We start from the raw sequence: 25,260 nt of genomic DNA, 5'->3' as shown, positions 1-25,260 counted from the left end.
GTGTCATTCAGACTCAACCCTCTTGTTTTATTATCTTTTTCGTTGTCGTTTGAAAGTTGGCAAGCAGGCATGTTGCGGTTGCAATTTAAGTGAAATTTCTACAGTAGGCCTACAACATGCTGTTAGGCTGGGCTACTGTCAATGTACTTGTACAGGTAAATGTTCAACAATTGCTGGTGTAGCCTACAGGTTATATAATCAATTAGCTAAATCATTTGTCCAGCTGTTTAAACATTTTTTCGTGCTACATTCAAACGCAAAAGGTGCTTTGATATATTTTTCGTTTGAACGTCGGCAAGCAGGCATGCTTTGGTTGCAATGAATGAGGATAATTGCTTTTTTTTGCATTATTTTGAATATGACTCGCTCCAGTCTCAACAGCACATACTTTTTCCACACGCTAAGTTCTAACACACATAGGCCTATCCCCTCTCGCTTTCTCTCTCTCCATCCCTGCACACGGTGCTTTCTTAAAGGAGCTGCACCATTTTACAACAATTGCATCTACATTTTCATATTAGAATGTTTTGTCAAGTGTAAGCTTAAACTACCGTGATCAATTTAAGTTCCCGTGCCCCCGCTGCGTCATGGAAGCAGTAAGTCAGTCGCATCAAAATAGTAGTGGCACCCAAGTGACACCTTGTGGTTGTTTGTGTTAACTGCAGTTTGTGCCATTTCTGCTGAGAAAATGGGGTGCGTGATTCATGAAGGAACCTGTCCAAACTTAACGGGGACCCACTGTATGTGCTCCTGCAGTTGGTAGCATCATGAACCACACCGAAATTGTAACTAGCGCATTCTCTGCTAAGTATATTACTATCACTGTCAATCAAGGCGACCAAATTACTCAGAGAATTTATGGCAAGTTGGCTAATCTAATGTTAGAACACACCTGTTTTTTTTTAAATCAGCACGGTACAGCTTGTCTATTAGCTTGTACTAATGCACAAAGACAATATTAGGCAAACTCAAATGCTACCATTAGATCACCAACACTGATTGTTTGCTCCTTCAGTCCTAATGGATTATGAAACATATTTTCTAAGACCCAGGGGAGACCCTTATAAATAATCGTTAATCGATAATCATGAGTACAATTTTGACCAAAATAATCATGATTAGGATTTTTTGCCATAATCGAGCTGCCCTACCACTAGGTGACCCTAGGAAGCCAGAGTGGTAGAGAAAACAGCTAATCAAGCTATATGATGTCCATGGCTGAAGCCTATTAGAAGAAAGAGAACACGACGCCGGCGAGACATAAGAAAAAGTTCATGAACTGCAGGCAGCCAACACTCGAACAGAGTGTGTCGTAGTCGAAGTAGTGTCGCAATCATTGCAAACAACTGAGACAGGGAGAGGCGCAATGTAAAGCCACTGACGAAAAACCCGGGCCAAGCAGAGAGAGTAGCACACGCCGTGTTTCACCACAGCTCAACTCCGCAGACTTCGAATCAGATAATGAATTCAGCGAACCTGACCCGGATTCTTCAGTGGTTGAACCAATCATGTTCTTGTATAGGTTATTAAGCACTACTAAGCGAGACTATGTTGCGCATAAAGTGTGCTCATATTTGACAGATATAAGCGAACGTCCCGTTTTTCTTATTTTTTCAAAGTTTTAGATCTGAATGGTGTTGTTTGGATACTAAGTTGTTCGTTTTAAACTAAACTAAAAGTGCAAAGCTACAAGGCGATTGCCACAAACTTCTACCTCTGCTTGCCTAATCTGAATTCACCTCGGCCCGGTCGGAAGATACTTTCTCTTTAGGCTAACATAGCTATCGATTCGCGAGGATAATTTGCAAGGTGTTGTTTGATTTGGAGTTGGATTGTTTGGATACAAGGCCAACAAACAAGTAGACATGCTTTTTAATTGCGTAGACTACAACTACCAAGTTGAAATCAAAGTAGCCACATCTACACGTGAACACACACACAGATATACACACACTTACAGAATCTGACACAAAAAATACATTGTTATTAATGTGACCAGTCAAACTCACAACACACCACACACACGCTCTATATTTCTGTGTTACACACAGACACTCGCACACACATAACACTGACCTGCCTGCACATTGCAAACACAGGAAAGATCCACACACACACACATGCATCCTCACACACACAAACACACACACAGGCTGACACAAAAACGTTCTAATTGTCACTTGTGAAAACACACACAGACAAAGAGAAACATCATTGCAACCTACATATTTGGTGAAGTGCCATCTAGTGAGTATCATTGTCACAGTGTAAAACGTCACACCCAACAGGAAGTGATTAAGTGTTCCCAATGTATAAAACTTGCAAAAACAAATTGCACACACATCAGGGGGGTATTCCAGAAAGCAGGTTTACTGGCTTAACTGGGTATGTTAACCCAGAGTTAGCGGTAAACCTGGGATTTCAGTTCCAGAAAGCTCAAAAATGATCGATCAGGCTATGTAAGTAACTATGGTAACATAGGCTCTGAACTTAACCTGGTAGGGGGTAGGTTTTGTTCAGGTTATGTTCAATTATGTTCGGTTATTTTAGTGCATGTTCAATCAGGCCGCTATTTTTACACTTGTCACACAATGGCGTTTCATTTTGACGAAGGTCCGATTGACAAAGAAGCACAAAATCATGTAATAATCATCCGTGCAATTCACCGTGAGAGGGCGATAAGACCACGACATCACATGATAGCCTATCCATTCTTTTCCAAACGAGTTTTTTAAGAGCGCTAGAGTTTTTCAGCTGAATCCTAAATATAGGCTACTTGAAAAGCATTCTCCATCCCTACATTACGCATGGTGGATTAGAATAGAATAAAATAAATCTTTAATGTAGGCTAGCTAGCCTACACCATATGGACATTTGTGTTTGGCTCACAGGTCAGTGCGTAAAGTTTGCCTTGCGCTAAAGCAGTTCCTGCGCAACTTCATTCGTTTTCCTGGACACAAACCCACGAGGATCATTAAAGTGTAGTTTCACCAACTGGCAGGTCAGCATCACTTATTACATTTTCCAAATGTGCACCGAAATGTGTCCAATAGGCCACCCATGCCTTCCGACATTCACCCTTCCGATGATGGAGCGCAAAAGTTTAACTTGGCCCACAGCTGCAGGACCCACGTTAAAATAGAAAATTACATTTGGGATTCTCAAAGAATTCTATGGCCCACTCAATCTCTGACAACTAGGCTAGTTTAAGAAAGTATCATTCAAATCAGTCAATACAATAGGTGATGTCCAGTGAATTATTTAATTGTTCTTTTGACATTAAATAGGCTATCTTAAACATACGCATTTACACGGTCAGTTAGGCTATTCTCTGCCAAGCAAGGTCTCGGACGCAGGCGCTTAAGTATTGCTCTTTTTTTGTTATTACAGTTCTCTCCTCCTCGTAAGCCTCGACTACTCAGCCTCTAAAAAATACGGTGCTCTTCCTTTCGCCGGTTTCACTCATGGTTTCGACTCAATAGATGATACGTTTATAAGTTCGCTGTGAACGCGCACAACTCTAGGTTATCTAACACAGGGTTGATTGAACTAACTGGTAACCGGTGTTTTGGAACCGACAGCTCGGGTTTAGTCGCCACAGGTTCAGACAACCCAGAGGTTAAGTTTTATCTCAGTGTTGGTTAAACCTCCTTTCTGACACTTGCACCACATGCGAGTGCATTGTTGGTTTCCCAAAGGGTACGGTTTGCGGAGCCACACGTATTTGGGCCCGCCATGGCCGCTTGCGGCTATATTTGAATTTCGATTTCGCTTGGGCTCCAATCACAAAAAGAGTATAATCGACAAAAAACGATTTTGCCACACTCTGTTAAGAAATAGGGTTTTTGGAAATCGATACAATTTCAACTCATAAAGCGCACTGATTCACATTGCTAATTTAAGCCCTGCACACCCCACCCCTCTGCACAGGCCACTCAGTTTTGGGTTGCGTGTGTCTGCTCGTGCCGTCAGTAGCATAATGAACTAGTGCATTCTCTGCTAAGTCTGTTAATATCACTGTCAATCGAGGCGACCAAACTACTCAGAGAAGATGGTTAATCTAACGTTAGAACATGCCTGTTTTTTATCAGCACATTACTGCTTGTCTATTAGCTTCTACTAGTGCAAGAGGATAACACTATAACATCAACACTACCGTTATGATTAACATTGATTGTTTGCTCCTTCAGTCTCTCCCAATGGATTATGAAACATATTTTCCATGACCCAGAGCAGAGGTTTTCAACTGATTGTGAACCAGGGACCACCATTCTGACTAATTACGCAACCCCAGGACCACCACTGAATAAAAATACTGATTCCCACATTGAAACTACATTACTGAATCCATGGTCACGGACCACTAGCAAAGTACTCACGGACCACAAGTGGGCCACGGACCACTGGTTGAAAACCCCTGACCCAGAGGATAAGCCTCTCGGTTAGCCTACATTTAAAGTTGCAAACTTAGAAAATCTGTGAGGAAACTAAACACTCTGATCAGCGTGGCTAACTTATTAGCTATCCAACCATTGGTTTCAACCAGTGCTGCTTTGGCAGGTGAAGCAGAGCCAAAAAAAGATAACTAATGAAAACATGTAGGAGAGGAGAAAGAGAAAAGCTGTTAATATGCTGCTACAGAGAGCCAACTGCTGTAGAGAGCAGGGAGAGAGAGATATGGAGCTAAATTTGTCTCAATAATATTTGTATATGCGCAGAGGGGGATCCACAAATATTTCTTGATTTGCATGTGTGTTTTGATATCTACAAATAAAAAAATCATATTTGTAACTCGTATATTGATTTTTACAAATATAGATGTGCATTTGTAAATAAAATGCCATTTGTAAAACCGAAAATTTTATTTGTGAAATGTGATTCTGCATTTGTGGATCACCAGCACACACAGTTTTCGTTTTCGCATTTGTGGATCAGCATTTGTGGATCACGTATTTTTGAGACAAACTTCACGGCAGAGAGCAGCCACCCAGATCCACAAGTAGCCTGCTGACACTTTCTAATCCAGTAGATGGCAGTGTTGTTCTATGGGACTCATAACTCACAGAGCTAGCGAAATTATTTCTTAAATCTAACAAGTTATGCCTTTTACAACAAGCTTTTTGATGGACCACCAATCTTTCCTGTCTGCCCGAATTAACGATACAAAATGTGGAGCAGTGGGCCAGTACCAACTGCAACATCCCCCGGGCTGATACAGTAACTGGATCGAAGGTTTTATCCACGGCATTGAAGGTAAGAATGGACGCCAATTTGCCTCAATTTCTGCTAGCTTGTAGCAGCTAGGGGTAGTAAGCTTAGCTGTGATATGGAGTTGTTGACTGTCTGTACTATGTTAGATTTTATGTAACACTTAACATGCCTTTAATCGACAGTTAATAGGAGCCCATCACACATATTTGTGAGGGCTAGGTATTTTCCCTCGGTGCGGAAAATGAGGCACCTTACAACATAGCTTACAGGTAGCATAGTGCTAAGTGGACAAACTGCTCAGTTCGCATAGCAGTGCCACAGTTAAACCAGCTTGCTAAATGTTCATTATGAGTTTATATCAACAATGTACCTTTCCCTGTCTGACTGAAAATAACATGTGTATTTTATCTTATTAACATGTTATCTGTAGTATCACATAAGCCTCATTGATATCTACTCAAATATGATTTTGTTTCTAATTAGCAAAGCCAGACAGGGCTAGGTGCATGTTGCTATTTTTTTTTTTTTTTAAATTTTGGTCAAACTATTATTTTATTTGGGGGGGATTTTTATTGCAAAATGGTATAATACAAAGTGGTACAAATGGTATAAAATACAGTTAATTAAATGTGTACAGTAAAGTAACAATGCATGAACATGTTGCTATTGCTTGTTGACAATGATAGTATAATGACAGTATAACTATCAGGTAAGTCATAAGGTAAGGTAAGTATTAACATTCATGTTAAGATAAGAGTTGCTCAGTTTTTGGAGCAGTGTAGCCAGGGTTGAGGAAGGTTCTTCAAAATGTAATTAGTTTACAAATCACTTGTCTGTTTAAAATTGACATTGGATCCATACTGTTCAATCTTAATATGAGCTTTTCCACAACCCTGACTTTTTTGTACAATGAGTGTCCAAGATATTACCTCTATCTTTCAAGTTGTGTTCGCAAGTATCACAGCTGTAAACAACCTACCACTACCAGCATGTAGCTGTAATATTTTCATGGCAGATCATTTCAATGCCAGATGTACCTAATTCACTGCACACTCAGTGTATGTGCGTGTGTATATATACACACGCACACACACATATGTATATGCCATATATTTGTTAATATCAACTCTGAAGTGTCAAGTGTCTAAAGTTTGATTATCTTTTCAGGTGGAGCCGTCACTTGAGCAGCCATTGATAAGGAAGACGCAGTGCAACTACTTCTATGTACAAAGTTACCTTTACAAACCTAGACCATTGTGCCTATCAATGTTTTTTGAACAGCCTGTTTTCTGATCTGGTTCCTTTTCCATGTTTACAGTATACAGGCAGGCCTTTTTACATTATTCCCCATACCAACTTCTATGTACAAAGTTACCTTTACAAACCTAGACCAGTGTGCCTATCAATGTTTTTTTTTTTTTTATGTTTTCTGATGTTCCGGCCTGTTCTGGTTCCGGTATATTAAATTATAGTTATGAAGGACATCATCCATGTGTAATACAATTGTACTTTATTCTTTAGATAGATAGACATCCAGTAGCTTATACATACACACATACACGTACAAAATCAAATCACTCACAGGTATGTAAAAGTAAAGAGCATGAGAAGTGATTATAAGGTCTGACAGGGACTGATCCTGTGATGCATTGACCATGATAAGGTGCTATGGTAACAATACAAGTTCGCATATTGTATAGATTCATAAAGATGAACAATAATGATGATAAAGTATTTGTATAGATTCGTGAAGATGAACAATAATGATGGTAAAGGTTTTGTATAGATTCATAATGATCTCACCATATTTTTTGCAGTAGGTTTCTGGGCCATAAACACAGCTTTAAATGTATCATAAAATGAAATCTGTTTATCGTCACCTTAAAAATTTGAAATCAAAAACTGTTTTTGTTGAAGCTCTAAAATGAAAAGTTCTTGATCACTGATGATCTTGCGGGCTTCCTCAAGTTGATCTTGAAGTGAGGGAGGCAGTGCAGCATATTCATGGTCTGGGTGCGGAGGGGGTGTCTTTACTGGAAGTATAAGAGAAACATATTGATGTGTCCCATTAGGTCTTTTACAAGGATATTCATGTTCAATTCATGTAACCAATTACACCATGTCGATCATCGAGATCCGTGGAAACATTACTGGAAATCATCAACAGAGAAATACTGTCTCTACACAGTTAATAAATGCATTACAAACTAGTAACTTAATTCATCTAAACAACACTCCTCTCTGGTCTGACAGAACTCCATGCAAACACAGTTGGCACGGCTCCCTGTTTCAACTTGGTCATGCCAGTCTTGCTTTTCACAAGGCAGTCTGGGAGGAAATGCTCAGAGCACACTTGTGTATGTGTTTATCTGCATCAGCAAATAAAATGTAATCATATAAGCATTTACAGATGTATAATTTTATTGATCAGACTCAATGTGACTCCTGTACATCCTCCTCCTAGCTAGGAAAACTGATATGACGTGTTCCCTAGGTTAGCTTGTGCCTAGAAGCTAACAAGGTCACTCAGAATATGCTTATACTAGTGCATCTGTGGTGGTAGATTTTAATAACATAGGCTACTACTAATTTTGGACTAGGCTGTATATTTCAACAACCTGTCTCTCTATCTATTAAAACTAGCTAGTTCTAGTTAGCTGCTAGCGATACAAGCTAGTTATGGAGACGGCTCAGCCTTACAGCACCAGACATATAATAAAACTTACCTTAAAATTACGACCAGGATCCCTTTTGATGTTTATTATCCATTGTCGACGTAGTCCCTGATCTTTTTGGAAACGTTTGTCCTCTGTTTGATTTTTTCCTGTGTGTTGAAGTGCATCGGGAAACAGCAGTGTGAGAAATCCCGAAAATGGTAAGTGTACCCCTCAGGCTCGGTGGAACGTTCAAGGCGAATGAACTGCAAGAACTGACAGTGTGAAAGGTTGCTAGGTAACTAAACAAACTCAAAGATCGTAATTCTTGATTTTCGCTTGCAAACTGACGGTTTTATGCGTTTACTAAACAAAGATTATGGAAATTAAACACCACTTTTCCATCAAAAAGCTTGTTGTAAAAGGCATAACTTGTTAGATTTAAGAAATAATTTCGCTAGCTCTGTGAGTTATGAGTCCCATAGAACAACACTGCCATCTACTGGATTAGAAAGTGTCAGCAGGCTACTTGTGGATCTGGGTGGCTGCTCTCTGCCGTGAAGTTTGTCTCAAAAATACGTGATCCACAAATGCTGATCCACAAATGCGAAAACGAAAACTGTGTGTGCTGGTGATCCACAAATGCAGAATCACATTTCACAAATGAAATTTTCGGTTTTACAAATGGCATTTTATTTACAAATGCACATCTATATTTGTAAAAATCAATATACGAGTTACAAATATGATTTTTTTTCTGCGCATATACAAATATTATTGAGACAAATTTAGCTCCATAGAGAGAGGGCAGCAGCAGCAGATGCCCATGCAGGCACCCCTGTTAGAGCTGTCTTTTGGGCACTTGTCCCTTTTGCCCCAGCCCACCCTGTACTTGGCATAGATGTAGGCAAGCCTACACATGACAGAAGTAGTATTCTAAAGAAAAGGACATTTTTATCAGATCAGCAGCAAACATGTCATTGGATTTAATCCAATATGCCTGAATATGCCATACACCACAGTATGTAGGCCTAATCACAATTGGTTTCCTTATTATATCCTATTAGTGATATTTTTTCTGGGGTTGTGGAAATAACAGATAAGACTAATGTACCACTATCCCCCTACCCCCATGAATAATCGTTAATCGATAATCGTGATTACAATTTTGACCAAAATAATTGTAATTATGATTTTTGCCATAATCAAGCAGCCCAAATCTAAGTTGTAAAACAAGAGTTTGAATCAGGAATCAGGCAGCCATCTTCTGCGCCTTGGCTGTGTGGAAAGCAACAAACTTAAAATGAAAATGCCCAAACCGGCAAGTGTCAGCAACATCTTTGTGGGCTTTGGCAAATGATTTATCGAAACGTCACATATTACCAACCGTCCCGTATGTTCAACCTCTTACGTGTATGTGTGACTTCATATTCATTCCTATACAAACCAAGACGGCGGATTCCTAAAGAAACGCAAGCACCCACACCAAGTGTATCTCACTTAGCTATGTAACAAAAATGTAATTTAACCGTGACTCGAAGAGCTGTAAACAGTCTTGTAAAGCTGCGTGTACAAATCCGCTTGGAGCTCCAGTTGAATTTTGAATTGCAACGAGAATTCTCGGGCTAACCGTTGATGTGCTGTGAGAAAGGTTGGGAATAGGCACCCAACAGCCCAGCACTAAACTCCGAGCGTGGTAAACAAAATCGGATATTTCAGGCAGTAAAAGCCCCGGTAAGAACCAAACTAGATTTTGTTCAAATCTACACACCTATGGCTACTGAAAAATGTAAGGTACATTTATCAAATGTTATTTTGATTTCTAAAACATAGTTGTTTTAGAATTTTCAAACGAAATGGTTGGTAATTAGCACGTTTACGATACCCGTTTTACCTCAATGCCGTTTTTATGCCGTTACAGCATTCAATTATCAAAGAGCATTAGAGCATTTCTATCAAAAGCCCAGAATAATTCAGTGCTTGCAGACAGGATGAGGCAGATTCAATTAATAATTGTCAATAAATTGTAAACAATCATTTTCTGGGTTGTGCCCAGGGTTTCTCGCAGCACTTTGCAGTTAAGGCGACCGCCTTAGCTACACACGCCTGGCGCCTTAAGTAGACTGTCGTCAAAAAAAAAAAAAAAATTATATATACATGTAGGCCTATATATGTAGGCCTATATACTCTAGGCATACGGTTTTCTCCCTTTCATTTCAAACCGTGACCTAACGCCAGTCTCCCTTCTCTGCAGAACGCATACAAAATAATAATAAAAAACGTGCCATGAATTGGAAGTTTTACAATTTTTAAATGCCGTAAATCCTCAAATTATGACCAGGTTCTATTATTTACTTAGGCTGCACAAAGCACAGGGCTTTATTTGGGGCAGGCAATCAAGGCAGGTCTTTATTTGTACGTTTTATTGTAAGGCATGCTTTTCGTTTGGAGCGGCATACAGCGGTAGGCTATCAAAAGCATACGATTTTCAGTTTGGTTTGGGATTTACTTTACTTTTTTGGACTGTTTGATTATATTGCTAAATGTTGGGACTGATAAGCACTGAAATCTGGGGGGCATTTGATGGCTCACTATTAAGTTCCAGTTCGACACTCTTTCAAGTTGAAAGAGTGAGCCCTTTCACACTGCCAAAATCCCCGCGATTTTATGTACCAGAATCGCGGAACGCCTGTCCCTTTCACATAGACTGAGGCGGAACAGCGGGACGAAGTGCCAAATTTACTACCAAGCACCCTAGACATTTTACCGAGAAAATTTGTTTTGGTGTTACATGGCAACTGGCACTCATGTTAATTGGCTGCGTTGGTAACATTTCACGAGTGATGACATTTCTTTGACAGATGTGGCCGCTTGCAGATTTGTCACTTTCTGATGGAATCTGGAGATGAACAAATACAAATATGCATGACCTATTTAAATGTCAAAATTGTCTGTAGTACACTACATGCACTGGACCATATGCCACCAAAAAATACATACCTAAATAGCCTAATACTAACTCCACGTGGGTATCGAACCTGCTTCCTAAATGAAACCTCTTACATGATAACCATTCATCTACGTAGCCTACTTGCGCCACGAACCAGCTGATAAGTCATAGTGAAATTTACTTGACTTAGGCTATACAATTAGAAGTCAGCTGATATATGATTGTAGCAAGTTAACACGGCTGATCATGGCTACCTACAGTGTTGTCTTGCTACAGCAGTTTCCCAAGCCAGTAGGTCTTCAAGTATCATGTTTTCAACATGTCAATGACTGCTGGTCAGGCTCTCTGTGGCCACCTAGTCTATCTGTAGCCTAAATTCAGAAGCGTTGCTGGTCTAAAAATAAATAAATAAATAATAATAAAAAACCTGTGATGGAGGAGGATTGAACCCATGTCGACTGCATGAAAAAGCCATTTGTGGCATTGTTATATTAGAAAGTGACAAATCTGCAAGCGGCCACATCTGTGAAAGACTCGTCATCAATCATGAAACGTCATCAACGCAGCCAGTTAACATGGGAGCCAGTTGCCATATAACACCGCCACCAGTGTGAATGCGTTAAGGCGGAAATGGGAATCTGGGCGGGCTTTTGCCATGTCCAGCCCACCACAGAAGATTGCAAATAAATCTAACTGATCAAAAGCAGCAATAGCAGAGACAGCACATTATGACAATCTTTAAATTCACAAAGTCTCCAGTCATTCAACGGCTGCTAGAGTTGACTGTAGCTCGGAATGCAATCGGTTGTCATAATAGGCTATCCTAAAATCCAGCGATAAAACAACAGCATGAACTCATGAGCGTCTGTCTGCCATATGTATATCCTCTGATTTTTATGTTTACAGATACCTAGGCAATATTTGTAACATTTATTTTGTATTTGGCCTGTTATAAAAACATGTATTGAACAATTTTCACATTGTGAACCCCGAAGTTGGAGACATGCATATAGACATACTCTGGAATGGCTAACTGTACAGGGGAATGCTTGACACCTTTGTGTTCGGTAAGGTCTGCTGTCTATTCTGATATATGGTTTGTCATGTGTTGAGGGAAGGTTCGCAAAGTATTCCACCGAGATGAATGGGTAGGGAGACGGGTGCAGAATGTAATATGATTAAATTAAAGTTACTTTTCTCACGAACCGTTTACCACAACGACTAACATCATTTAAAAGCTGGGAAAAAGCTCTTTCGTGTGATACATGTTATGTCTGTGTGATGAGTCGGGAATTCCACCCGCTGTGTTTATTGCGAGACAGACAGTCGCTTTAATTCATTCATTGAATGTGCGCTGCGTGCTGTAATGGAAACCTTATTGCGTATAGCCAAGTAGGCCTACGGTAGTCTAAATTGAGTTATTTTTTTAATTATGCATGATTTAGCCTACTTTTTTATTTTATTAAATTTGTAGGCTGGAATGCCCCGCGGCAACAATTGTGTTAAAATGTAGTGGCTTCAGCCTCTGGCAAGCCTCTGGCAAAACGACTGGTAGTTTGAGAGTGACGTGTTGAGACCCATTAGGACGACTTTTCATTGGCAATAGTATTAAACCAACCAACAATATAAAATATTAAGAAGAGCTCTTTAATTTCATAGAGTTAAATCGAAACAATGCCTTTTAGTGCTCGTGGACTGATAGTCATAGCCTACTGGTAATTATCATCCCGGCCATAATTTGAGGATTTACGGGTAGGATATGCCTCCGAATCATGTGATGCGTCCGAACAGCAGCATCTGCTGGTTGAATGTCATTGCGCTATCTATCATCGTTCGCCAAACATTCTAATCAAACAAATTGTAAATCTTACACAAAAGTATAAAATAATCTAAACTTCATTCACTCTCCATGTATAGATCAAGACAGACTTGTGGAACAGGCTGCAGGGCAACAGTCTGAGAGCCTGCATGGAAATAAGCAATGGTTCGCACTTGTAACAGAGTGCAATCACCAAAGGGCCCTTGTTGTTTTGCACTTTCTTTTGCACCTCAGTGTTGCATAGTCTATAGCCTAGTGTTTGTTAAAATTGCACACACTTAAGTCACTGTTCTTGTTTCAGTTGCAGTGCCGCTGCTACCACCACGCACATCACACACTGTGCATAGAGCACCAAGGGACAGAGGGGGCACCAAAATGTAGCCAATAAATAGCTTTACTGTAAACTGATTTTTAATCCTTTTAGATAATGTTTACAATAGCAATATAACGATACAAACCGAATCGTGAGGTTGGTGTATCACGATTTTTGACCCACGGTTCGATACGGACCTCAATTATTTATTTATTTTTTTTTGGGGGGGGGGGGGGGCACTAGACATTTTATTAAATCCAGAGGATTACAATATAATATATAGTATAATATATCTGTATTATTTTATATCCTGATGTAAAAAGATTTTAACCTAGGCTACTGAATGTCTGATATTTATGACAGCACACTTCTTTATGCAGATTAGCCATTAGCTATTTTTATTACAACTCTATCTCTTTAATTCAGCTGTCTGGTTGAAGCCTGGAAATATTGTAATCAAAGTAGCATAGTTGGCTAGCTTCATAGTCTGATTGGACTGTTCAGTTTCCCCATGGAAATTTAAGTTTCAAGGTACAGGGGCCCCCCAGGGGCAAGCACAGGGGCCCCCCAAGGCTGCGTGCTCAGTCCGCTGCTCTTCACCCTGCTGACGCATGACTGCACTGCAACCTACAGCAACAATCACATAGTGAAATTTGCTGACGACACAACTCTGGTGGGTCTCATCACCAAGGGCGACGAGACTCAATACAGGTTGGAGGTCGACCATCTGACCACGTGGTGCAGGGACAACAACCTCCTGCTGAACGTCAGCAAGACCAAAGAGATTGTTGTTGACTTCCGGAGAGGTCACACCCAACACCTGCCACTGACCATCGACGGTGCTGTGGTGGAGAGAGCGAGCAGCACCAAATTCCTGGGGGTGCACATCAGTGAAGACCTCTCCTGGACCACCAACACAGCATCACTGGCGAAGAGAGCTCAGCGCCGCCTGTACTTCCTGCGGAAACTCAGGCGAGCAAGTGCTCCACCAGCCATCATGACCACATTCTACCGAGGCACCATTGAGAGCATCCTCTCCAGCTGTATCGCTGTGTGGGGCGGAAGCTGCACTGAATACAACAGGAAAGCCCTGCAGCGCATAGTGAACACAGCTGGAAGGATTATTGGTGCTTCACTCCCCTCCCTGAAGGACATTTACACCACCCACCTCACCCGCAAGGCGACCAAAATTGTGAGTGATGCAAGTCACCCCGCTCACAATCTGTTTGATCTACTGCCCTCTGGGAAGAGGTACAGAAGCCTGCGCTCCCGCACTACCAGACTCACCAACAGCTTCATACACCAAGCTGTTAGGATGCTGAACTCTCTCCCTCCTCTCCCCCCTCCACCCTCAGCTACATAACATCCTGGACATTGGACCCACAAATGGCCGCCTGCACCACTCCACTTGCACACTTGTACACTTTGCAACTTGTTGTTGTTGTCCTGGAAACACAACACTTCTGCTGCTCTTACATAACTTGCACCACTATGCCACTTTATTTCTTACTTAGGTCAAACAGAACTACCTCAGCCTCTTATTGGCCTGACTTTGCACTAGTATTTTATTTTATTGACTGTCTATGCACAATTTCAACCAAATTTTGCTGCTCTTATTTTTTTCATTATATGTGCCCTCTTATTTACTTATTTACTTACTTTTTTGTTTACTTGAATGTTATGTTTGTCTGTGGACTTAAAATTGTTAAAATATGTCTTGTCTCCACCGTGGGATAGTGAGAAACGTAATTTCGATCTCTTTGTATGTCTGGAACATGTGAAGAAATTGACAATAAAGCTGACTTTGACTTTGACTTTGACTTTGAATACTTGTTCTCCTTGGTACAGGCCCTTTTGGAAAACGTTGGTAGCCTATTGAGATCAGTCAACTTGAATGCAAGAGTTTTAAACAAATATGTGCTGCATGCTAATGATGCTAAGCGGATTTAATAGTAATTTAGCTAGTCATCTTCTATGCGTCCTTGCTTTCACGATTGTGAATGTTTTATTTGAATTGTGTTGGCCGAGCCGCGCGTGTTCATTGAGCAGGAGAAGGAGGGAGAGTGGGAGAGAGCGGGGCAAGGAGAGGGGGTTTACATCTACTGTTTGGTAAAGTTGAACACATAGTCTACAATGAAAGCAACGAGGGGTAGGCCCATGAAATTATTATCTATTTATTTATTTATTCATTTATTTTGGACAACGTAGGCTACCGGTTAGTAAAGAAGGAGATGTGTGTTGCTTATGCGGTGCATAAGCTGTAAAGCACTGCGTGAAACACTAGAAAGGGTGTCGCGGTTCTGCCTTTTCGTACAGAGATATGATTCGATTTCGAATCGCATATTGTTACAGCCCTAGCATGCTATATAACAATTATACTTTTTGGGTTCTCTCTCAATCTCTATTAAGATCTAACTTGAACGTTATGCTACGTATGGGCACCAAAATAGCCAGGAGAGGGACAGTTCAGTTGTTAAGCATTTTTTAACACAAATATTTGTAAATATTCGTATAGTGTTGTATAGACATGTGGTATGTATGGTATTTGTTAAAATTGCAACTGTTATTTTGATAAATAACTGTTATATGTTATGGTAGAGTCTTTAGTGTATGGCGCAACGCCCCACACCCCCCGCCGTCCCCGTCAGATTTTTAGTCGACTAAAAGTCTCGTCATTTTAGTCTAGTTTTAGTCAAAAGAAAACTAAAGGTATCTTAGTCTTAGTCAGTTTTAGTCAAAATATTTTAGTCTTTTTTTATAACAAATTATTTCTGATTACCATTTCAGTCAAATAGTGTTTCACAAATCAAATTTTTCCAACAATATTGTGTGTTCACAGGGCTACTCTGTTATAATTACTCATTCTGATTTTTTGTCAGTCAGTACGTTTACATACAGTACACAGGTAAGTCGAGCTACAGTTATAGCTCGGCTGGGATTTGACCATAGACAGTAAAAGATTTGACTGGACCACTGTCATGATCTTCGTAGACCAGTTTTTCAAAGTGTGGTCCGGGGACCACTGATGGTCCGCAAGCTATCCCAAGTGGTCCGCAAGCAGACGTGGTGAAATATAACATAGATGAGTTGTTTGCAATATTGAAACAAATCCAAAATGTATGTAAATCCAAACAGTTCTGCAACACTGTCTATGTAAGATATGCCAGTTTAAATCATATGGATCCCCTGACACAATAAGCAAAGTGCGAAGACAATAAGCAGGGTGGTTCAGTGAGTAGGCCTAATCTCAAGATTAGCCTACTTTTTTAGCTAGGTGGTCCGTGTGTTTCTATTTTATTGGTTAGTTAAGTGGTCCTTAGTCTGAAAAAGTTTGAGAAACACTGACCAAGTATTAATGTTTTACTCCACCACGCTAGATGGCGATATGCGCCCAAACGCAACACATTCTAACTCTCCATCTAAGTTAACTTGCTAGCGAACTTTCCATATTAGCTTACTTGCTAGCAAACTTTGCATCATCAGTGTAACTAGTTAAATAGTTGACATTACCCACTGAACATTTTCGTATGGACATTCTGGGGGATGTTAATTTGTATATGTATGAGAGAAGCTTCAACTTCTGGGTATGTAGCATTGTGGCATAAAGCTTAGTTAGCTTGCTAACTCTGGCAGAAATCTCCAGTGTTCTTGTTCCATGTAGTTTCGTGTTGCAGCCACAGGGTTGCAGCAACAGCACGTAGACTAGCCTACAGGAAAGCTGCTGTGCATGAACTCGGATTCGGAATATTTTGAAAATGTAACAGCTATAGATAGATATTCTGTCTTCTCATTTTGTAGACAAAAATGAAGAGATTTTATCCTAGTTTTTATTTCATGCAAAACATTTTAGTCTTTAGTCTTTTTTCATCAACAATAATGCATCTTAAGATAGTCTTAGTCAGTGTTTCAGGACATAAGTGCAGTCTCGTCATCGTCTCGTCTTAGTCATGAAAAAAAAGGTTTTTGACGAACATATTTCCTCTTGTCTTGTCTGACGAAATGAACACGAACATGAATGATGTCTAAAATTATAAAATGAAGGTTTCTGTTTATGACCAGTTCAGGTTGTTGATGCCTAGAAATGTTTACAGCAGCGGTGCTGTTGAACGTAGGAAGCATTATATAAGTATAAGTATATAAGTATATATATTCTTTTGATCCCGTGAGGGAAATTTGGTCTCCGCATTTATCCCAATCCGTGAATTAGTGAAACACACTCAGCACACAGTGTACACACAGTGAGGTGAAGCACACACTAATTCCGGCGCAGTGAGCTGCCTGCAACAACAGCGGCGCTCGGGGAGCAGTGAGGGGTTAGGTGACTTGCTCAAGGGCACTTCAGCCGCTTCCTACTGGTCGGGGTTCGAACCGGCAACCCTCCGGTTCCAAGTCCGAAGCACTAACCAGTGGGCCACGGCTGCATTAAGGCATTAAGACAAAAGATGTTTTTTATTCCTCCCTTTAGTCAATTTCAGCATGGGTGTCTTAACTTTTGCACAGCACTGTATAAACTATATAGAATTCTCTTTCATGTCATTACACTGTATTGGTGCTGTGCAGTCGAATTGAGTGCCTGCCACTTTAAGGCCGTGACTGCCTGTGAGGCTTGATTGATTCTCACGGTTTTAAGCTAACTTAGTAGCGTTGTTTTGCATGGTGCATAAGAATATGTGGATGAAATGAATGATGTTTTCCATGTCATTTGGTAAAATAAATGCTCAAAGAATAGAAGAAAAGTCTATCTTGGATTATAGAAGATAAGTGTATTGTATCATTTCTATAATTTTGGTGAGCCCTACAATATATAAGTATAAGCCCACCAATAGGACCTTAGTTTCACAGCCTAGGTATGTTAGCAACACAGGGCTTGAAAGCATTGACTGTATAACAAACAGAAAAGAAACAATGCGTGGAATTTATCTGGGAATAGGCTACTGAAGGTAGGGGCGAGCTACCTCGCTGGCGTGTTTAATTTGGTTCCTTGGTTAACATAATGTAGGCTACGTTTTCTGCTAATAAACTTAACATAAACAGAAACCAACATGATCTCCGGTGGAATCCCTGACTGCGCCTTCAACGTTAGCCTACTATTATTTGTTGACATCAAACCTGAACGAACGGCAGCTGTTCCTGAAGTTCACATGCATGTTTTTTTTTAGGCAACTTTTTTGCAGCGGCGCTTGAATTCCAGGAGTGGCGCTGCTGAATACATTGTAGGGGAAACACTGGTTGTCATATTTATGTCTCAATCTGTTATTGTTTAAGGGGTTATTTTTCATTTTTTTCCCCGGGAACCATGCCCCCGGACTCCCCTAGGATGGCTTAGTTACCTACTGCCAGAATGTAACAGCACCGCAGCTGGAAAAAAATTCTAGGGGAAACACTGAGCCTACATGGAATTAATGCAGCACTGATACATGGAATATTTTGTGATCTCTGTAAATGACGTTAAATTAAATTACTTCCTTCGGTCAACTGTCTTCTATTCTAAGCAGATTCCTGAGTCACACAGTCAACGCAATGTAAAGAAGATAATAGATTCCTTCTGCAGAGATGCACTCACTCATCGTCAACATATTTGATTTTATGCTACTGAATGATAATGACTTTTGTCCCCAAAACACCATGATTAATTATGAAACATAAGTAATATAAGTAATTTACTTCTCACCTTCTCCTCTTTCCAGAGCCACAGGTAGAGGATGGTAATTGTGGGCACCATACTTGTCCTCACGGGCATACAGCTCTTGAGGGGTGAGTTGACGTTCTGCCTGCTTTATGACAGAAGCTGTACAGGAGGCTGTGCGATGACTGGAATGAACATGAATGCGTGTGATTGGCACAATGCGCTGCATCCCACTGCTCAGTCTGAGCATCATCCCTCTAATCATGGAGACTGCTGGCTCTGAAAAGTACAGTTAAAAAAGAAGCCAATATTAATAGGTGTTCCAGGGTTCCCACTCTAGATAGATAGATAGATAAATACTTTATTGATCCCCAAGGGGAAATTCAAGATGCCACTCTATGTCAAATGTAAAATTCCATGACTTTTCCCATGACGGGGCAGCCGTGGCCTACTGGTTAGCACTTCGGACTTGTAACCGGAGGGTTGCCGGTTCGAACCCCGACCAGTAGGCACGGCTGAAGTGCTCTTGAGCAAGGCACCTAACCCCTCACTGCTCCCCGAGCGCCGCTGTTGATGCAGACAGCTCACTGCGCCGAGATTAGTGTGTGCTTCACCTCACTGTGTGTACACTGTGTGCTGTGTGTGTTTCACTAATTCACGGATTGGGATAAATGCAGAGGCCAAATTTCCCTCACGGGATCAAAAGAGTATATGGGCGGTCAAAATAACTGATTAATTTCGATTAATTCATTTCAGAAAAAATAACTGATTAAAAAAAATAACGCAGATTAATCGATTCCGTATGACCTTTGACCCCGAGCCGTTGTAGTCAGTAACCATTAGACTGTAAAATGAAGGAGAGAAGAAAATGTGCTGCCTAGATAATTGATTGGAACATTTACTTTTCGAAACGGCTTGATGGTGTTGATTAAAATAAAGTCCTCTGCAATGTCTGCAGGAAAGAATTTGTATATCACCGGAGTTCATCAACTCTAAAGTCGCACATCATTGCAAAGAAATACTGTACTGTTGTCATTGAGGGGAGTGATACTTTATTTTCATTGTGTCCCCTATATCTGTGGCCTGAAAAACCTTGTATGTGATGAAAAAAAAACTTCTTCCCGAAGAACTTTTGAATTTATTTCCTCAGCATATTAGGTTATATCATAGATTATTATGGCCATTATTAAAATAATAATAATAAAAGAGTTTATTTATTTAGCGTCACACGCACGTTATTTGTTTATCCAGCACCGACTTTGCAAATAACAATGTCCACAGACAAGGTAGAATATTTTGCATGACTTATAAAAGTACGATGTATTGTGACAACAGATGCAAGTCAAATTTGTAGTTTCTTATGTCTCATTCCATCGAACTACAAATCCGCTACCCGATCTGGCAAACTTACATAGTGCGGTTATAGCCAATAGAGGGGCGCGAAGCGAATGCAGAATTGCCGTTCACCCTGTTTCGAGTTGATGAACCACTGAAACGATTTTGGAAACATTATTTTAAGGTACAAAAAACTCTTTGGTGTTGCTTTAATGTCACTAATGCTGATTATTCAATGATTCATTTGAATTTAAATATTTAAAATACTTTCACAGCAAAAATCATATATGTGATTAATTAATCACAGAGTATGAAATTAATTAGATTCATTTTTTTAATCGATTGACAGCCCTAATATATACTTATACTTAAATATGATGTTTCCTGAACAATACACCTGAATTTCCTTGACCTACCATATCATGAATGGTACAGTATACTGCTTGGGTTCTGAACAGCTCTAGAACCTGATATATTTAGAACTGGATATGAATTAATAGGCAATGAATAAACAAAGTAGGGAAAAAGCTAATAACCTGACGCAGCGTGGAAATATATTTGTATGAAAGTTCCTGACTTTGCTAGCCTGGCCTCGCCCATCCTAGATCTCCTTTCAGGGAGATAAGCCTCTCACTAGCGTTTCCCTCAGACAAAAAAAGTCAGGCCAATCAGGCATAAAAAAAAAGGTTTGGTTCCTGTTGGTTGTCAGTTGAGGTCATGGGTCGGTAGGGATTTTTTTTTTTTTTCCCCAGTGGCAGCAAGAGATAGGTAGGAAATCAGTCCCTCCAGGATTTTGCAAGGATTTTTTGAGATTTGTGTGACCTAAAATGCCTGATTTCGCGACAACTTTTCTAAAATATTGCGATGGAAGTTGCAGTGTTTTTAGCTGTTTCTTGCGGAAAAATTACGGGAGGAAGTGAAAATTGCAAAAATAGTTGTGATTTTTTTTTTTTTTTAATTGAGGGCAATTAAGGTTAGTAAGACCAAAATCACACCGATCATGTTGATGCTTATTAAAAAGGATAAGTAAAGGTAAATAGTAAGGATTACAGAAAATCAAAGTAGGCCTACTTTATTTGTGCAAATGCTTTGACTGGGGTAATTCACAAAGCAGTATAACCTTTCGTAGAACTGTCCAAAAAAAAAAAGTCCCCTAAAGCAGGGATTCCCAAACTTTTCCACGACAAGGCCCCCCAAATACCACTAGGTTCTGGCCAAGGACCCCCTTGATGTGTTATTAAACCCATCGACAATACTACAGCAAATGTAAAAATACATTAAGCTAATCCTAATAATTATTTTAGCCACAAGCACTTCACGATGGAGCATACAGTGTGTAAAAATTGCATTTGGGGCTTTCTGCTATATGAGAGCCATCACTTTACTATTATTCCCAGTCATTATCATGGAAAATACTGTATAATGTTCAGATATGCGACACATTAATCTAATGGCATTGTATAACAACCCTCATAGTAATATATATATTTTTCAAATGTATTTGCTTCTTTTATTTTTCCTTCCAACTTGCTGAGGCCCCCCTGGCACCCCCTCGCCGCCCCCGGCACCCACTTTGAAAACCACTGCCCTTAAAGAGATGGCATCATGTCATGTTTCAATACATTCATATATTTTGTAATTCATATAAAGTTCATATATTTTTAATAATTCATAGTCTGTGGCCTGCATAATTACTAATAGCCAAGTAAGTATCTAGTTGTTTGTTTACAACTAACATTACATTTAATTAAAGTGCTTATAGGCTATGCCAAAATAGTTTTCAACATTTTGAATATTAGTGTCGGGTGAATTAGGAAATGTTCTCATAGCCTTATGGCTGAAAGCTGCTTGGGATTCCCCCTGTCAAGCAATATAACCATACAAACGCGCGCACTCATTGTTTCAAAAGGAGTAGCCTAATTTCGGCTTTGTCAGAACTGAGCTGTGCGACACGGCACGGCATGCCCAATTGAAAATAAATTAACGCAACGCAACACAACACAGACCCCGCTTCTCTCGTGTCAGTCACCTGACATGAACGAAACACAGAACCCGCTTCTCTCACGGCAGTCACTGACAGTAGCCTAGAATAAATGCATGGGGAAAAAACTTCCCCATGACAAAGACATCGTAAAACACTGAAAGTTAATATTCCTTTGTCAAATGTGTTATGTTCCAAGTAGTGCGTAATTCTGCTTCATAAAGTTGAACAAATACATTTGCTTATTTCACAGAAAAATATAAATAGCCAGTTAGGGTCTACAGTGTAGAGTTGGTAAGTTATAGGCCAACTTGGAGTGAACATAAAAACAGGGGAAATTCTTTCTCTAGTAGCTGAGTAGCCTCAGGTGCGCACGTAGTAATAAGGCCGAACATGCAAGCGCCAATGAATCATGCTCTCACCACAATCACGCCGTTAAACTTAAATAGGTTAACATCACTCTAAGTTCGCCTTCAAGCAAGGAAAACGATGATTTGAACATATCTGTTTCGTTGGAAGGGCAAGGGGTAGCAACAAGGCAACACAGAGACAGGCCCGATGGCAGGGCTGTTATGAGAGTATTCAAATATGGGATATTCTACAGGAAAACATTAAAACGGCAAGACAGTGGGGAAGTTAAAATACGTGACAAACACGGAAAAAGTTGGCATGCATTGTTATGGTCCCCGTGCACAGGGATTATTTGTCATATTATTAATCACATATGATTATTTGTGCTCACGGGAAAGATTGATTTAAGAACGTTATCACAGTGTGTGGCTGTGGCGCAAAGCAGCGCGGGCGGAAGACAGCGACAACTGGCAGGGGAGGGTCATGTCTTTTTTAACAATTCTGTCGGAGGGTCATTGAACAATTTCTAGCAGGCAAGGGAGGGTCATGCAACTTTTGACTGAAGCACTCAAAATTCCTCCGGTGGCCCCTTCAATAAATAACAGTCCCTAGATTGCTGCTGGGCTATATGTCTTGGTTCATGTCTAACAACTCATTGCCGTCAAATGCGTAGCCTATCTCGCTGTTGCATCCATTACAAACAAACATGCAATGTGAACGTCTGGGATTGGGAAGAGCACAAAATGCTCTACTGTATAAGCACGAAGTCAAACCTTTAAATTAAAAACACTCTTTAATAATCAAAAAAATAAACCGCTAATGAAGTAAACTTGTGACCATCAAAAATCGTTTATCGCCTGTAACTCCGTGATAACAGGACGTAACAGGAAGGCATTTGGCTGAGCAACGGAGGTTAATATGCTCTATATTTTGTCCAAATGATGTCATGAAAACCAGAATGTTTCATTTGTCCTGCGTTTCTTCTACGGCTGCAAACGGGATTCACTCGCAGTTAACCAAATATTTCTTTATTAGGGCAGGGCAGGCATATTTCTGGCTATTAAATTATTTCTAAACCAGTCTGCTAAAGTCTGTAGTGAAGTCTGTGTAGGGTTTTCCAGGCTCCATTTCTTTTTACGAGACACCCTGCTCACTTGAGCCATCTACCGGTTGTTTGGGTTGTTGCAGCGTCTCACTGGGAAAATACAAATTAAAAGTCGCGTGATACCGCGTGATCCCACGCGCGGACCGCGAGTGAAGCTGGCCAAGTCGAAGGACTGCCCACTGTAGCTGGCTAGTTAGAAATGATCCTGACTGTCATCAGTGCACCAAAACGAACTTTTTTGTTAATGTTTTGCCTAGCGAACCAAAACGAAGCTCATGTCAGGCTAACAAGACATCCACATCCATATGAAGTTAACGTTAGCCTACCACTAACGTCATGTAAACCACACAATAACAATAAGGCATGTTTCTGATAGGCCTATTTGACAGAGTAAGCATATTAGCAGAGAGTTTTTATTTTAAATTGTATAATTTTCAAAAAAGTATAATTATTGCAAGTTGCACTACTTTTTGTATTGGTTTTATCCAAGATGTTTGTGAAATTTGCACAGTAAAATATTTTGACTGCAATTGTCTTTGCATTCTGATTAGATTCTTCATTAGAATCATGAGTGGCTCTTTGTAAACAGCATCATTTTCTGGGGCCATCCAAAACTGCATTAGGCCTACCACTAGTGTGGACATACTGTATTCTACATCATGACAGTAAAATAGACCATCCTTAGTCAATGTACTGCAGCAATTCCTCTCAACCTGTAGAAAATGCTGTAAACATCTGATTATGCATGGAAAAAAAATACAGTCATATACCGTGAAACCGTAAGAATTTTGAAAAATACCGTGATATACATTTTTGGTCATACCGCCAAGCACTAGTACAGAGCAATTAACTGAATTATTTAGTTATTTCTTAATCGTTTTACCACATATATAGTTTGTACAACTACTATGAATTAATATAAACATATTTCTGCCTATTTAAAAAAAAAAAAAAAAAAAAAAAAAAAAACACATTTTTACACATTTTCTTTGAGAAAATGAGAGCATTAAGGACTCAGTGCCTGGTTTCTTCCACACCCGCCGTTGGGAATTGTGGCCAAATAGTTCAATCTTCGTTTCATCAGAACAGAAGATTTTACTTCTCATGGTCTGAGAGTGGTTCAGGTGTTTTTTGGAAAACTCCCAAAAAAATGGCTTCCATCTGGCCACTCTACCATAAAGACCTGATTGGTGGAGTGCTGCACTGATGGGGCCAGCAAGAAGACAGAGTGTGGTGGAGTTCCTCACTAGAGAAGAGAACAGCCGTCTCCTAGCTGAGTTGACTAAAAGAAATGTTCAAGTTTTGGGAAATATATTGTACTGTTAATAAAAGGTTCACTTGAGATGCCTTGTGTTTCTTTGAAACTATTCTGAATCGGCCTACATCAATTTATTACATTAAAAATGAATGAATGATCAATGAAATTGTACTATGTCATACGGAACATTAGAAACAGAAGGAAGGTAGAGCAGGAGCTGCAGGAGAATAGCATGAAGGAGGAGGGTAGCATAGTGGGGATGTGGTGAGGGCAAACCAGCTCAATCACTTACACAACAGGTTTGATTGCCCTGCTTCTGCTTCAATGGCCTGCCCACCCCAAACACCTCAACCTCCACCTACTCCAATCTGTTCACCGCATGCCCCCTCACCCTCACTCACCTCCACAATCAACTGCTGATGTACCCCTTCCCCATGCTGCTAACACAGACAGTTTGGCTCCATGCACTTCAACCACCATTCACAGATGCACCCCTCCCCCTAATACAAAACAAAGGGATCCCCCCCTTCCTCCCATCATCACAGTGTATCAGGTCAGAGGAGAGCTGAGGAGGAAAGCAGCCGGCCAAGACCGAGTGTGGCCTAGACTAGGGATGTAAAGATATGAAAATTTAACCTCACGGTTATAGTAACCAAA

The 25,260-nt window shown here is 40.2% G+C and overlaps 1 protein-coding gene across 4 annotated transcripts in view; it reads right to left on the bottom strand.

Moving 5' to 3' along the window:
• LOC143099263 (ornithine aminotransferase, mitochondrial) overlaps positions 1 to 25,260 on the bottom strand; it is a 132,306-nt gene that overhangs the window by 83,901 nt on the left and 23,145 nt on the right. For all 4 annotated transcript variants that reach the window (XM_076262357.1, XM_076262359.1, XM_076262358.1 and 1 more), the window contains one exon: positions 18,619 to 18,852. In XM_076262357.1, coding sequence (XP_076118472.1) covers positions 18,619 to 18,838 — 220 coding nt within the window. In that variant the 5' untranslated portion in view covers positions 18,839 to 18,852. The remainder of the gene's footprint in view (positions 1 to 18,618; positions 18,853 to 25,260) is intronic.

Source organism: Alosa pseudoharengus, unplaced genomic scaffold (genome assembly GCF_046254945.1).
Source record: "Alosa pseudoharengus isolate Yale_2024_CS ecotype anadromous, Long Island Sound unplaced genomic scaffold, YU_APseudo_1.1 YU_APseudo_1.1_scf_26, whole genome shotgun sequence".
NCBI lineage: Eukaryota > Metazoa > Chordata > Actinopteri > Clupeiformes > Clupeidae > Alosa > Alosa pseudoharengus.
This window is presented reverse-complemented; position numbering and strand designations above follow the sequence as displayed.